We start from the raw sequence: 13,937 nt of genomic DNA on the forward strand, positions 1-13,937 counted from the left end.
CGCGCACAGATCCCTGCTGCGTATTTCTGGGCTGTATGGGGACACGCCAGCACGCACACAGGGGTGCAGTGCTCAGAAAACACTACCATTTTTCTCTTCTCCTTTTCCTGCTCTCTATCAGTCCTCTTGTTCAGGGCTCAGATAAAAAGGTCTCACCAAAAAATAGGCTGATTACATCTACAAGTCACATACGTCAGCCAAAGTTTCCTTAGGATTGGTTTGGGGCAACCACTGAAAACAAACCAACCTGGTAATCCCCTCCTCACACCCAGCCTCCCCTTCCTCTGCACATCAACCCCTAACCCTTTCCTGGGAGGACAGACAAATCCCAGCTGGCTGAGCTCCTGCTGAACTCTCCTGGTTTGGCTCTGATGTTGCCCTGTGTCATCCTCAGAGTATGCAAGGCCATTTTCCCATTAACACACAGCATAGCCCAGCCACTACCTGGCACTTGGCACACCACCACCAGAACTGCCAGTCCTATCTCAAGATATCGATCCTACTGAAGAGGAAAAAGCATAGATTGCAGCTTCAGCTTCACTTTTCACACCTTCCCTCGCAGAGGAAATGCTGCATTAAGATGTTGGATGAAACATAACACTTCCCACTTTCCCCATCTCGGTTTGAGACACAGAGCCCTCCATTACACAATCCCAAATTGCTGTGTTTGGGAGTGCCAGAATATGGCAATTGATTTGTCAAATCACTTATGTGGCAGTGTTAAGACTTCAATTTATTTAACAAGTGCATCTCCAAAGCTGCCAACATGTGTCCCTTCAAAATCGGGCTGTGGTGAACCAGCTTCTTTGACAAGGTCAGCCCTAAACCCATCTTCTGGGCTTTGATAGTGGCAGCATCCAGGTTTTTATTTCTCCCTATAGTGGTTTGTTTGGTTGATTTCTGTTAGGAGCTTTAAGAGGCTGTTGGAAAAACGTTGACTTTGCAAACCTAGTTTCTACTTCGGAGCAATTTATCTAATACGCAGCACCTTAATTTGGGTATGCGTTTTAAGAATGCTTGTCCAGGCAGCAAGCCACTAAGCTTTGGGAAGTTACATAAATCACTACATTTACATTTGTACGTGCTAACAAGAAATGAATGCCTCTTTCCCTTTCAGTTAGCATTTGTGTGTGTCACAAGCAGCGCCGCTCCCCCTCCCCACCTTTCTCACTGTCTTTAGGATGTGGCCACAGAAATTGTCATATTGAATTACACTGATAACCGTCTCATTTAGTGCCCTCTCTACAATAAGACTCCACACCAGCTGTTACAGAGGAACATTTAACACTCACCATAATTGACAATGATGGAACAGCACTACCACAAGGGACATATTTCCTCTGCATTAGGGCCCCCTCACACCCCCTTTCCTTCAGCATTTTGTCATTTATATCTTTATCAGAGCTCACACACCTGTGAACGTTATACGCTGAGAAAATCTCAGAGTCAGCAGTATCTTCTGGCAATGAGTTCTGCAGGTAAACACATTAATTGTGTGTGCAACACACTGCTTCTTGTATTGCTACTTTTCTCCTCAATAACAGTGCATTAGGGCACAGACTTTTGCTGGGTGACTTGCACGCCTTGGTCATCTTCTTTCTCTTCTGTTGCAACCTGAGAAAGGACAGGTTTAGAAAAATACAAGGCTGGCTGCAGCAGGGAAGGCTCCCCTTCTCCCCTATCTCCCCAAACCTTCTGCTTGTGCTGGATCGCCCTTCCTGCTCATTGGAGGGCTCCAGGCAGCTCGCCAGCTATTCTCACCCATGGCTTCAAGACCTCCCATTGCCAGAGGAGCTTCCAAAAGAATGAGGCAGACTGGAACCAGCTGGAAGCCCTCCCTCCTGTGGGACAGACACACCAGGTCACACACGGCTCCAGCTCCTGTGCACAACAGACACTGCTAATTAGATGTCGCAGGGAGGGGACGGTGCTGGGCTGGCTTGCAGAGTTCAGTTTTCTCCCACAACAGGGAAATTTGTGGCATAATTAAAATGAAATGTTGGTGCCTGTGTTCTATGTTGAAATATTGATGGAGGGGAGCATAAAGCATTTTATGAGTGCGTGCTTCCATTTTGTGATTTACTGCCCCCAAACACCGGTTTTACAGAACCAACACAGGAAAGAAAGGGGGAGAGAAGGAAGGGCCATGGTGCTTTTTACTGATGTGGAAAAAAGGGAACAGAATTGGAGCAAGTTAAACACAGTGCACTGAGGGATGCTGTTTCACTCTGAAGTTCCTGTGCAGAAGGAGCTCCCTCACACCTGGAAGGGCTGGCTAAGGTCAGTGGAAGCCAAGTACCTGCAGCTGGTACGCAAAGACACCCAGGAAAGGCTCTGGACATCGTGGCCACATCCGTCACCTCCATTTACCCACCACTGTGCTTTTCTCAGTGGCTCTGCCAAGTCTGGTTTGGCCCAGTGAAGGGTGGATAGAAAATATTCAGCGAGCTCTAATTAGTGATCTAATTACAGCACAGATAAAGACAGCAGCCTTTGCCATTGCTGCAGCAAGGGCAGCAGCTAACTCTGCCTGTAGCATCCTTGCCACAGGAACGAGTAGCAAATTTGCCTGCAGAATAAGTGAAATCCCTATTACTAGCCAAAGACGAGACTTCAGCATCCATCAAACCTCGGGCAAGGAGAACACAGAACAGCAGGGTACCATCAGCAACCAGCTCCAAAGAGGGGGAAGGAAATCATGCCAGCATCCAGGAGGACAATTTAATATATGTAGTTTCAGTTCACTCAACCACTACTGCTTTCCTTTCTGCTTTGCCAAATCAATTAATGGGCTGCAGCAAGCAGGCAGGAGGCTCAGAAAACACTGCCAGCCCCAGCGATGGTTGGGCTGGTGGCAGCACTGCCTTCTCCTTTCACTCCCTCCTTTTCCTCTCCCTAAAACCAGCTCATCACAAGAGATGGGTTGCTTTGGGAGCAGCTCTGCTACAGCAATGGGGACCAGCAGGTCTGCACTGAAGTACACAGAGCTCATGTCCCATCCCCTTCTGCATCCCAGCCTCCATTCCTCATCAGCCCTACAGAAAGCTCTGCTGCAACATGGGAAGGACATGCTGGCTCCATCCAAGCCAGTCACAGCCACATTACACAGACATATTTCAGTACTTCATCCCAAAGTATCCAAAGAGCACTATTTGCAAATGCACAGCTAAATAGCCTCCCACACTGCAGACTGACCATGGCTCTCCAAACTGACCACATACCCAAAGCAAATGCACTCTTGCTATTTCAGTTGCACACCAAGGCATAATCTCTTATTTTAATCACAAGCTGCACAAAATAAGTTTGTTTTCATTAAGACATCATTTTCTACCTAGTGTTCTTACAAGCTGCATTCTCTTTGCTAAGCCCAAGAATGTGGCTCCCTGAGCCAGCTTAAATATATTAAATTCTGACCATATCTTTGAATTCAAGCATTCACAGGTACAGCTTTGAACCCTCAGTACAAAGCACATGTTGTCTCATAAGCACACCGTAAGCAGAAGCAAAAGAAGCAGAAAACAGATGCAAACCCAAATTGAATATTCAAAGCTGGTTGATTAGAAGATTGCTTGCTAGCTACATACGCTGTGAAAAAAATAAATTCCACTTTTTTAAACACGGATAAATGGGCTTTATACAACAGGGCAACTTTTTTGCAAGATGAATTTTTATATTCCGTGTTCCTTTTGCAAATAATTCAGCCATTCCAATGCACCAAAACACTTTTTGAAGTCCTTCGATTTAGCATTTACTCAGCAGAAAACATCAGCCAGAGAGGTCTGTAGAAAATTAAATATATGCACACATTGAGAAAACCGGTAAGTGATAGATACTGCTCAATGAAACTTTATGTGACCAATAGCTGCTGCCAGATACGTGATTTAAAGGACGCATTAAATATCTGGAGCTTTAACTAATCACTGTATAAATAACTTACAGTGGTGGCCTAAAGCAGGCGACTGACAGAGGACCTCAGCAGAGACATCGGAGGTGATCCTAAGTTCTATGATCCAAAGGGCGGGGGACCAACTCCGGCATCCCAGGAGATCCAAGTTCTTTTAGCTCAGAATCACATTAATATGACAAAAGGAGGAATTCCTTCCCTGAAGGAAGGAAATTACATGGCTTCCAACATGAGCAAATGTTTGCCACATTACAGCAAGGTTTAGGAAACAAGCTCACAGATGGGCAAGGACAGCAATGCCCTCTGCTCCTGGAGAGCAAGGTTGGGCACGCAGCGGTGGCTTCCAGAAAAACACCAGATGTTTGGTGAGCTCTGGGGATGATTCCCAACAGCAGAAATCCTCCTTCCTGGTTTTGAGTTTGCACATGCAGTTTTGGTCAGTTTTAGGCCACCTGCATAGACACAGCAACACCCCCGGCAAAGCTGGGTTTTGGTACAGAAGAAGGTAATTCAGACATCAATAAGTATTGATCTTCACTTTATTCATTCTTGACCTGAGTACGTTTCTCAGGTAACTTACAAAATGAGGATGATCGCATGCTATTTACCTACCTTAAAAGAGCATCCTGTCTGCTTTTTTTCCCCTGAGGATAATCACTTGGGATAAGAGGACAGGAGCTGAATTTACTGCCCATCTTCTCCTTTTACCTTTTCCGACCTCTACTCGTTGAGGATAAAACCTTTCACTGAGAATTGGCTCTTTAACACCACCGAGGGCTTGATTTTTCCTTGTCTCAGTTTCCTAGCTGTATAAATAAAACATCCCCACAACCCATTATAGGCATAAGCCACTCAGAGAAGGAAATCTGTCTCCTTACGTGTCTACAGAGCCTTGAAAAAAGAAATTTTAAATAAAAAAAAATAAACTGACTTGTACCGGGGCTTTTCTACATTACTGGAAAACAAACAAAAGAAGAATTAACAAAAGTGACCCCTGGGAGAGGAGAGCTGCACTTAAGATAAGCTTCCCAGGTATCTGGAGGAGTGCTGGGAATGATGATGGAATAGCTGTATCATACATACACACATTTGTTAGAGCAAATACCGACACAGCTGGGAGACATTGACAGCTCTGTGGAGTAAGACTAATTTCCAAGCACTGAAAATCATCTTGGCAGAAGGCTTAGGAGTAAAAATTATCCAGCCAATCTGACAGAGCGACCGCAATTTTGGTGTCTAACACCTCTGTGATGCCTGAGCCACAAATGACTGCTCTGCATCAGCAGAAAGCAGAGGTCTCGATGCTTTCTGTTGACATGGCAGATTTGATCACAGGCAACAGTGATTTAAAAAATAAGATGGGTGCTGCTTGTGTTTTGCACCATGCTTACTGCCAGGAAAGATACAGGCATGGGGAAAAGAAGGAGAAGATCTTGGCTCGTTCTCCCATTTAAGTTTCTTTCAAGCTCCGAAATAACCTTTCTGGGGCTCTGTAAATAGAAAAAGTAATTCCACACCCTGAAGTAGAGCTAAACCCCCAGCAACATAAATGAAAGCAAAATAAAAGCAGCGCAGTATTCCTCCATCTTAAACTAAACATGGAGCAGATCTCAGGTCACCTCCAAAATTTAATTGCAAGATGGGTAAAAGGTTTTCACTGTCTTGTGGTACCAGCTCGTCCCTGCTGGCTGGTTATTTTTGTCAAGGAACTGCATGCAAAACATGACCCAGAAGCACAGTGATGAAAGCCCAATTCTTCTGGTTCAGAGCTCGTATGGCAACAATTTTGCAGCACAATTTGGTGAAAGCTATGAGCCCCTGCTACAAAGAGCAACGCTAAGTCGCAGCCTTCGCACCACAGAACTGCAGCAGCACCAGAAGGATACCTAAATACACAAGCACTTTAAGAAGTAAAAAGGAGTCCTTTCTCTCTCCAGCTGTCTTGATGGGGAGCAAAGATGGCTGGAATTAAACACAGCTCTATTTTACTGTAGCAAACTTCTCTGCCCAGCCTGCGCATCAGCGACAATTTGCAGTATTTCATCTCTCCCCTCCTTGCTGTGCTTGCCACAGGAGCTCTTTATCCTCAGACTTTGAAGTGAGCTGCTACGTTATTTAATTTCCTCCCCCCTATGGGTGAAGCACAGTGGCGTTTTGCTTTCTTAAGATTGCTACATACACTGTTTTCCCATTAATTTTTATCCTGCTTTGAACAAACAGCATGGTCCAGTGGTCGTTCCCACTGATAGCAAGAACAAGCAAAGCAGATGAATTCCGTTTGTAAGAAGCAATACAAACTCATTAGGTTGGGGAAAAATAGAGGTGGTAATATAAATAGCAGAGTAACCTCATCAAAGGAGATCTGGGAAATAAAACTCACAGTCCTACTGTAGAGTAAAGCTCCTGGAGTCAGTCACCGTCCCCCCCCTCCAGCAACTTCACCTGACACTGCCCCCAGGGAAATAACGCCTTAGCACTACTCTCTCTCTCCACTTGCTGGTCATCCTCTCTGTACATGGCAGTCACTCTTTCCTTCTAAAGCAACCACGCACGGTAAATAATCTCTGAGCTACTGTTTTCAGTTCATTTGGTTTGAACCCTGCCTTCAGACTGGAAAGACTGCTATGGATCAAAGCTTTTCTGCTCATGCTAATCTTACACGCTGACCCAATCAAAGGTGTGTGTAGACTCCAGTCAGCCCCTCTCCTATCCCCACCTGCAAGACCTGAGGTTGGGAAGCTGGACATCAACCAAGGAATAGGAAAACAGGAGTGGTAGCTGAAGACCTATAGCAGTCTGGCTGCTAAAACATGTAGCCCAAGAGCTGTATCAGGCTGACCCTAAAAGCATCCTCAGTGCTTTTCGGGCTATACAGGAGAGTGTGCTGCAGGACTGGCAGTGAGATTCAGCTGGTGCACCAATGGGTGCTTCTCACAAGACAGTCTGGCAGCAAAGATTCCTTTCCATTTCACTGAAATTCAGTGCATTCCGGGAAGCTCTCCCATTTCTCAGCATTTTCCTGACCCCTAGTGACAGGACGTGGCTGTATCACAGCTGTTTAACATGCAGCACCCAGCTCTACCTGCATAAACAAGGAGCAACACTCACTTTTTCAGACAGAGAAAGGCTTCCAGATCCATCAAGATACTCACCCTCCGCAACCCCTGTGAGATTTGCCAGCAAATCCAACCTGCTTAGCAAAGAAACACACACGTGTCAGGAAGCGTGCTGAGTCCCCTTGCAGTGGGCTCCAGCTGTGCCCAGAGAGGTCGGGTTATGTGATCAATCCATCAGCAAGCTGGACAAAGCAAGAGCTGAGGAAAACTTAATTTGGATGTATTACCTTCCCTCCCATCCCCCCAGGGCAAACACATCCTATCACAGGAATCAAAGTCAAAGCAGTACTGGAGCACAACTCTTATGGTGGGAGGCTGAGGGAGCTGGGATGGGTCAGTCTGGAGGAGACGTTGCTCCCTACAACTGCCTCAGTGGGTCAGTGGGCAGGTGGGGATGAGCTGACAGTTGGACTTGGTGATTCAAGAGGTCTTTTCCCATCCTAATGATCCCATGATTCAATCTGTAGCAGCCCTGATTTACCCTCTTCATTCTGCTGTGGCAAACTCCACGCCCACGCTGAATTTAAGGGAACAACTCTACAGACAGAAGGCTCACACTGGAGTAATCAGCAGTTTATTTATCAGGCCCTTTTGTCAAATTAAACTTGTCACAATTATCATAAATTCCTCCCCCCACAAATGCTAAAGAAACTCTAGTTAAACCTATTGTACCAGCAGAGCAGTTGATGATGGAAGGACAGTTCTCAGTGAGCTGAGCCACTCCCATGGGAGCAGAGCCTATTCTAAGTCACAACTCAAGTCACAACAGTCTAACTCAAACACAGCTAACATGGATGCAAGCTCTGAAAACACATTCCCACTGCATTGCTGAGGCACCATAGCTAGTTAATTGTTGCCCTGCTGACTAAGCAGCCACCCCCCCCTGCCCACAACACACAGGTTTCAGCCTCATCACAGGAGTGACCTCAAAATCATCAGCACAAACCTCTCACACAGTGCTGGAAGACAGCCACCCTTCCTCCAAAGTACAATTTAAAACAAACATACAGCCCTGGAAACGCACCCTGCTTGCCCAGAGCCATCAGTAAACACCACGGAGCTGGGTCAGCAGCTTTCCTAACAGCCACAGCAAAGCCGCTGCTTTCTTTGCTGGGTAATCCCATTTGCCTGGCGAGAGGGCCCAAGATGCAAAAAAAATCAGTGTGAATTTAGCAGTGACTGGAAACACACTAATGCTAACACCAACCTCATACTCAGCTCCTCCTGAGGGATGCCCAGGCAAGCACATGTGCTGGAAGACGACCCAGAGCAGGTCTATAATGCTATTAAGCTGGGAGCCAGCACAGACTGTTAAAAATAAATAAAATAAACACTTGTTACAGTGCCGGAGCCCGGGGATCCTGCAGGGCTTCCCTCTCATAAGCAGCAAAGACCATGCTCACTACGTCTTTTACTTGACGGCAACTAGGCTCAATGATGCAGCCGGCACACTCACAGGAGGGAGCTGGTGTTCCTTTTCCTCCAAAAAGGACCATCAGAAGGTTTGGGGACTGGACAACGTGAACACTGGGGAAGTCAAAAAGCAAACCTTGACATGGATGCCAACTGAAGGAGCTTCCACAGCCAGATGGATTTTGTTAAAAAGGTACAGACAACATAATAAACATAGATTAGTGATGTGAGATCTCCCTCCACGAATGCAGAAACACCTTGGGCATGTTACAGCAATGCACACAAATTAATCTGACACTGACCTAGCCTCAAATAAGCACAGCTTTAAATTAGGCAAAAAGAGAGGGGGAAAAGAGCAGAAATCTCTGCCCTGTGACAGGCATGGTCCCATCACAGGGCTGCAAAATGCTCTGAACAAACACCTTACCCAACAGTGCTCGGTTAATCATTAAAAGCAAATCTAGAGTCCGTCCCATCCGAAAGAAATGAAAGCAGCCAGGCAAAGTATCTCCCAGCCCCATTTTCACACGTACACAGAGGAAAATCACAACTGCCCTGTTGACACTTCTCAGCAGAAACATGTGAGATCACTCTGGCAGAAAGATGCACACGGCTGGCAGTTAAGGGCTGATTTATACCCTCTGAGAGAAAATAGCATTATAAGGGAGCTGTGTAATCAGTAGATACACTATAATTAGTGTATCCATGATTTTCCACTTTGCTACATCATTGCTTCCTTAACCTGCCCTTGCCACTGTACGCAGGGGCCGCAATGAGGCAAGCACCATTCTTGCAACCCAAACCACTGCCCAGAGAACATTCTGCTGGCCTTTTTCAACCTTGCACACAACGCCAGCTCCTGGTTTCACTGCTAGAAGCTGTGCAGCACTCCTCCTCCTGTATTCCACATCAAAACTTCCAGCTTCAGATTTACCAACAGGTACTGATCTACTCAGGAACTGAGCTGCCTTCCAAGCCCCCTCCCCCCACACATAGGCACAGAACAGAATAGATGCTCATTTTTCCTTCTTGTTATCACAGTAAGTAAACTTACAATGGACAACAAAGGAAGTACGTGCTTTCCTCTAACAGGTCTGCCGGAGAAACAAATTGTCTCTGTGGCATTCAGGGACTCTAAAAGCAAGATGTGCGTGAGCACACAGAATCCTTAGAGTTGGAAGGGACTTCCGACGGCCATCTAAGTCCAACTCCCCTGCAATGCACAGGGACACCACAGCTCGATCAGGTTGCCCAGGGCCTGGTCCAGCCTCACTCTGAAAGTCTCCAGGGACTGGGCATCAACCACATCCCCACGCAACCCGTGCCGGTGCCTCAGCATCCTCTCTGCGGAGCTCGAGGTGCCCCCTGCGACAACCTCGGTCCAGGGAGACGCGTGGGGCCGAGGGCAGCGGCCGTCGTGGGTGGACCCGACCCCTCGCCACGCCTCCCGCAGCCCCGGCACGCCGCCCGCCCCGCCGCCCGCACAGCGCCCGGCCCGCACCGCCGCGGAGGACACGAACTGCCGCGGGCCATGGTAAGTGGGCAGCGGGCAGCGCGGCCGCCGCCCCGAGGGCGAGGACGGGGAAGGAGGGCTAAGGCGGCGGCTCCAGCGATCGAGGAGAGGGGCGGGAGGAGAGGGAGGAAGGAGCGGAGCCGGGCGGTGTGGTTAATAAGTAACGCGGGCAGCTCTGCTGGTCGCCGCCGGCTTACCGGTGTGCTGGGGGACGGAAGGAAAAGCTGCGGCGCGCCGAGCGTGGCCCTGCCGAAAACCTGCCGTGCACGCGTGACCCCGCTCGTGCTGCTCCGGCTGCACAGCCCACGAGGGGCCTCGTCACTGCCTGCTCGTGCCAGGGCCGAGCCCTCTGCCTAACGCAGGTGGCACAACACCCTTACGGGGACGACGATGTTAGAGCAGGGAGGGTCGGTTTGTGGCCGGACAGCCCTGAGGGGTGAGCTCTCCCCATTTCCCATGCTTAGGTCCTTAGCCTGTGTTGCACAACGCTGTCCTGCTGGCAAGAAAACAAACAACAACCAAACAATGCCTCCATGGTGGAGAGCCAGCAGAAGAGAACAGAATAATTGCATTCCCCCTAGAGCAAACCATGTGTTTTATAAGAGTGAGCACGCACGAAGGCATGGACGTGGCCTACCAAAGCAGCGTCCTGAACGGGGACAGCAGCAGTGCCCGGCCCCACGTTGCTCAGTTGCTAAGCCACCCGACCGCCTTACCACGTCACCGCCAGAGCCGAGGGTTTATTGCCCTGAGCAGTGTTTGCTCGCTGCCTCGAAAGGTGGAGCTCTGGAGGGGGTGCAAGCCTAAATGTGGCACAAAGCAAAGGACGGCGTCGGGGGCTGGCAGTGGAAGGCTGTCAGTAAATGTAGGAGGGGAGCACGCTGTTGCACGGCTGGCATCCATCACACACAGGTGGCTCGGTCTTCCTTAGGTGCAAAACCAAGGAAGAGCCTGCAAAAGCAGCATCAGTTCCTCGGTTGTCCTGTGCTTCACTGACTGCAGTCCTTAGGACTCTTTGCTTGGGTATATGGATGCTCAGAAAGAGCAGACTGCATTGGTTGAGACTAACATCTAACTTGCCAGACTTTGTCCTTCAGCACAAAGGAAAACTAATTGCAAAAAGATGTTGGTCTTTGCTAGTGAGAAGAAACAGTTCTCATCCATTCAGAAAGAATTCAACTGCCAGAACAGCATCTTCCACATAGATCAGCACCCATCCCCAACTCAACACCACCCTCCCCACTGAGCCAGCAGACACCCAAAGAACCCTCTGCTTCAGTTTCATCTTTGCCTCATACACAAGCTGAAGCCAAGAACTGGAGCTTTTTTTCTCCCATTTAAGACCAAATAACAACAGCTGTGCCAGAGAGTGGAAGACAATACTAATTCACAGTCCCTCCCTCTGCCCTTTGTTACTCCCAGACAAACAGCCTCTTAAAATCCATCATAGCATCGGGGAGACTGAAAGGAGCTGAATTCCAATGAAGTGTGACTCACCTGTGATTCACGCTGCATTTCTTCTCCTCTAGAGGTTTCCAGCACAACTGCCCTGCAAATAAACCTCCTGCTTCCAGAGGGTACCTCACAAACTGCAAAAACAAGCAGGTCTTAGTTCTGGAAGTCATTACAGGTTCCTCCCAACCCCACCCCACAGAAGAATGCACTGAATTGTGCATTTTGGAAGCTTAACCACACACAGACACCATTTCTTGGTACTGCAGGCTATAATGAAAACATACATACAGCAGTAAGGTGTCCCAGGAGGCTCTATTTGTTAGGTGGTGCAGATCAGAAGACAGACTGGGCTTCACTTGACCTAGGTATGTGCCAAAAGGTAACCAAGGTGGGGAGCAGAGGACAGCACTGATATCCCCCCATCCTCAGCATCTCACAGTTCAGGGCTGCACATGCATTCCATGCCTCCCAACCACTTTGACCTGCAACTCCACAATCCATGGGTTTGCCTCATTTCTTTGCATATCTGCTTCCTCCTACCTCTGCCACGCTGATCTGCTTCTCTTCCTTTCCTTGGTGCCAGGCCGGTAAAGCCCACAGGTTGAATGCAGAGGAGAGGGAGCAGCTGCTGCCAAACCTGAGAGCCGTGGGGTGGAACGAGGTGGAAGGAAGAGATGCCATCTTCAAAGAGTTCCACTTCAAGGACTTCAATCGGGTATGAGCATTGGTGATACCAAGTTTGACAGTTTTACAGAGCAGAGTCCCACCTGCATGGCTCAGCCATAGAAACCCCTCTTTTTTCTAAAACGTGATAGCTCAGCAAGATAATCTACCCAAGACACCAAAGTCCTCAATTCATCACACAGTCTGGGAAAAAGTTCCTAAAGAAGACCCATAGAAAAGCCCAACAGGGATACAGAACATCCATGTCTTGCCATTTGCCTAGGTCCCTACACACACAGGGTACAAAATTAATAGTATAGGGGTCAAATAGCAATATAGCACAGGATAAGCAGCTCACAGCTAACTTTTCTTTTTATTCCACCGAGCAGGCCTTTGGCTTCATGACCAGAGTGGCTCTACAAGCAGAAAAACTGGATCACCACCCTGAATGGTTCAACGTGTACAATAAGGTAAGAAGCATGGATGGCAAGAACAATCAGAGCTCTTCAGGGAGCTGAACCCATTTGTCAGGCATAATGCTGCACTCTCAGCAGCAATTCCTGGTCAGATCTGTAGAACTTCTTCCCTTGGATGCTGTTCCTTTGGCATACCACAGACAGCCTGTAGCTATGACTGACAAGCCCTCACCTCCTCCTTTTTTTCTGCCCAGCTGGGCAGTAGCTATGGGTGCACTAGCACCAGCTGCTTTTTTAGGTCAGTACCAGAAGTAGCAGCAGTGGGGGAACCTGCTCCTGTTCTGTCTGCCAGCAGCACTCTTTCTTTGTCTGGTTTAGGTTCACATCACCTTGAGCACCCACGAATGCACAGGTTTATCCGAGAGAGACATCAACTTGGCCAGCTTCATCGAGCAGGTTGCAGCTTCTCTCTCCTGACCAGAGAGAGACGTATGAAGCCAAAAATCAGCCCTGCTGCAGCCACGACCCACAGCTTCCCTCGCCTCAATGACTGCACCTCACGTTTTCTCCTGCTTCCCAGCCAGTGCCTAGACCCAGACTGCCAAAAGGCCACACCGAGCTCCCTGCCCCAGCTTGGCATTTCAGGCAGATGGAGACATCCAGCAAGCCTTTTCTCCTGTGTGTGTACTTATCTCTCATCTTGTCACATACTTAACCCCTTTGTCTGTGCACTACCCACCCACAAACTGCTGACCCCTGGAGGCTTTCAGGAACCATGGCCTTCTAACAAGGAGTAACATGACACAGTTGCAGGAGTAAATCTTACCCAGAACATGACCCCATCTAGTCACTACTGTTGCTTCTTACATACCAAAATATGCTTTACTACCCCAAAAACATGGTACATTAACCCTTTGGTTAATAGAGATCTATTACACACTGACAACTGTGATGTGCAATTTGGTTATTAATGTAACCTCTCTGTAGCAGTATTATAAGAAGGCACGTGATCTCACCCCTACTGTAAGTGGCTTTTAGTAGGATACCAGCTGAAAATGTTTACAATAAAGTTCTTGGTTAACCTCGTGTCAGTTTGGAAAGTGGCCTCACTGTCAGAATTGTCCCAACAGGTTTTCCCAAGCCAGGTGCTGTCCTGACTGCTGTCTCAGGAAGGTACTTCTTCCACCAAAAAACTTCTTTATAAGGAACGGAGAAGAGGCACGTGCCTTCCCAGGTCCACACCTCAAAGCAAACAGGGTCTGAAAGAAAATGAGATTTTCAGAGCACTGTCTAGAAGCCAGAGCAAATCCGGAAAAAACTTAATACTAAAATCTAAAGTGCAACTATCATACCCAAGGCACAAACAAAGGGGAAGCACAACCAAAGGGGACAGAAGCAGCCAGGCATCAGGCCAGAGGCTGCTTACTGTGGCATACCTCCCATAAGAGGTTTTAGAT

At 48.1% G+C, this 13,937-nt stretch overlaps 1 protein-coding gene across 1 annotated transcript; it reads left to right on the top strand.

Moving 5' to 3' along the window:
- Positions 1-9,488: 9,488 nt before the first annotated feature.
- Positions 9,489-13,566, top strand: PCBD1 (pterin-4 alpha-carbinolamine dehydratase 1). The gene is given in 6 exon segments (XM_032445308.2): positions 9,489-9,504; positions 9,637-9,936; positions 9,939-9,967; positions 11,985-12,116; positions 12,454-12,534; positions 12,859-13,566. Coding segments are annotated over 6 exon segments (657 nt in total). The 3' UTR covers positions 12,958-13,566.
- The last annotated feature ends 371 nt before the right edge of the window (positions 13,567-13,937 follow it).

This window comes from Coturnix japonica, chromosome 8 (genome assembly GCF_054131305.1).
Source record: "Coturnix japonica strain WE chromosome 8, WE-NBRP24, whole genome shotgun sequence".
In the NCBI taxonomy this organism is placed as follows: domain Eukaryota; kingdom Metazoa; phylum Chordata; class Aves; order Galliformes; family Phasianidae; genus Coturnix; species Coturnix japonica.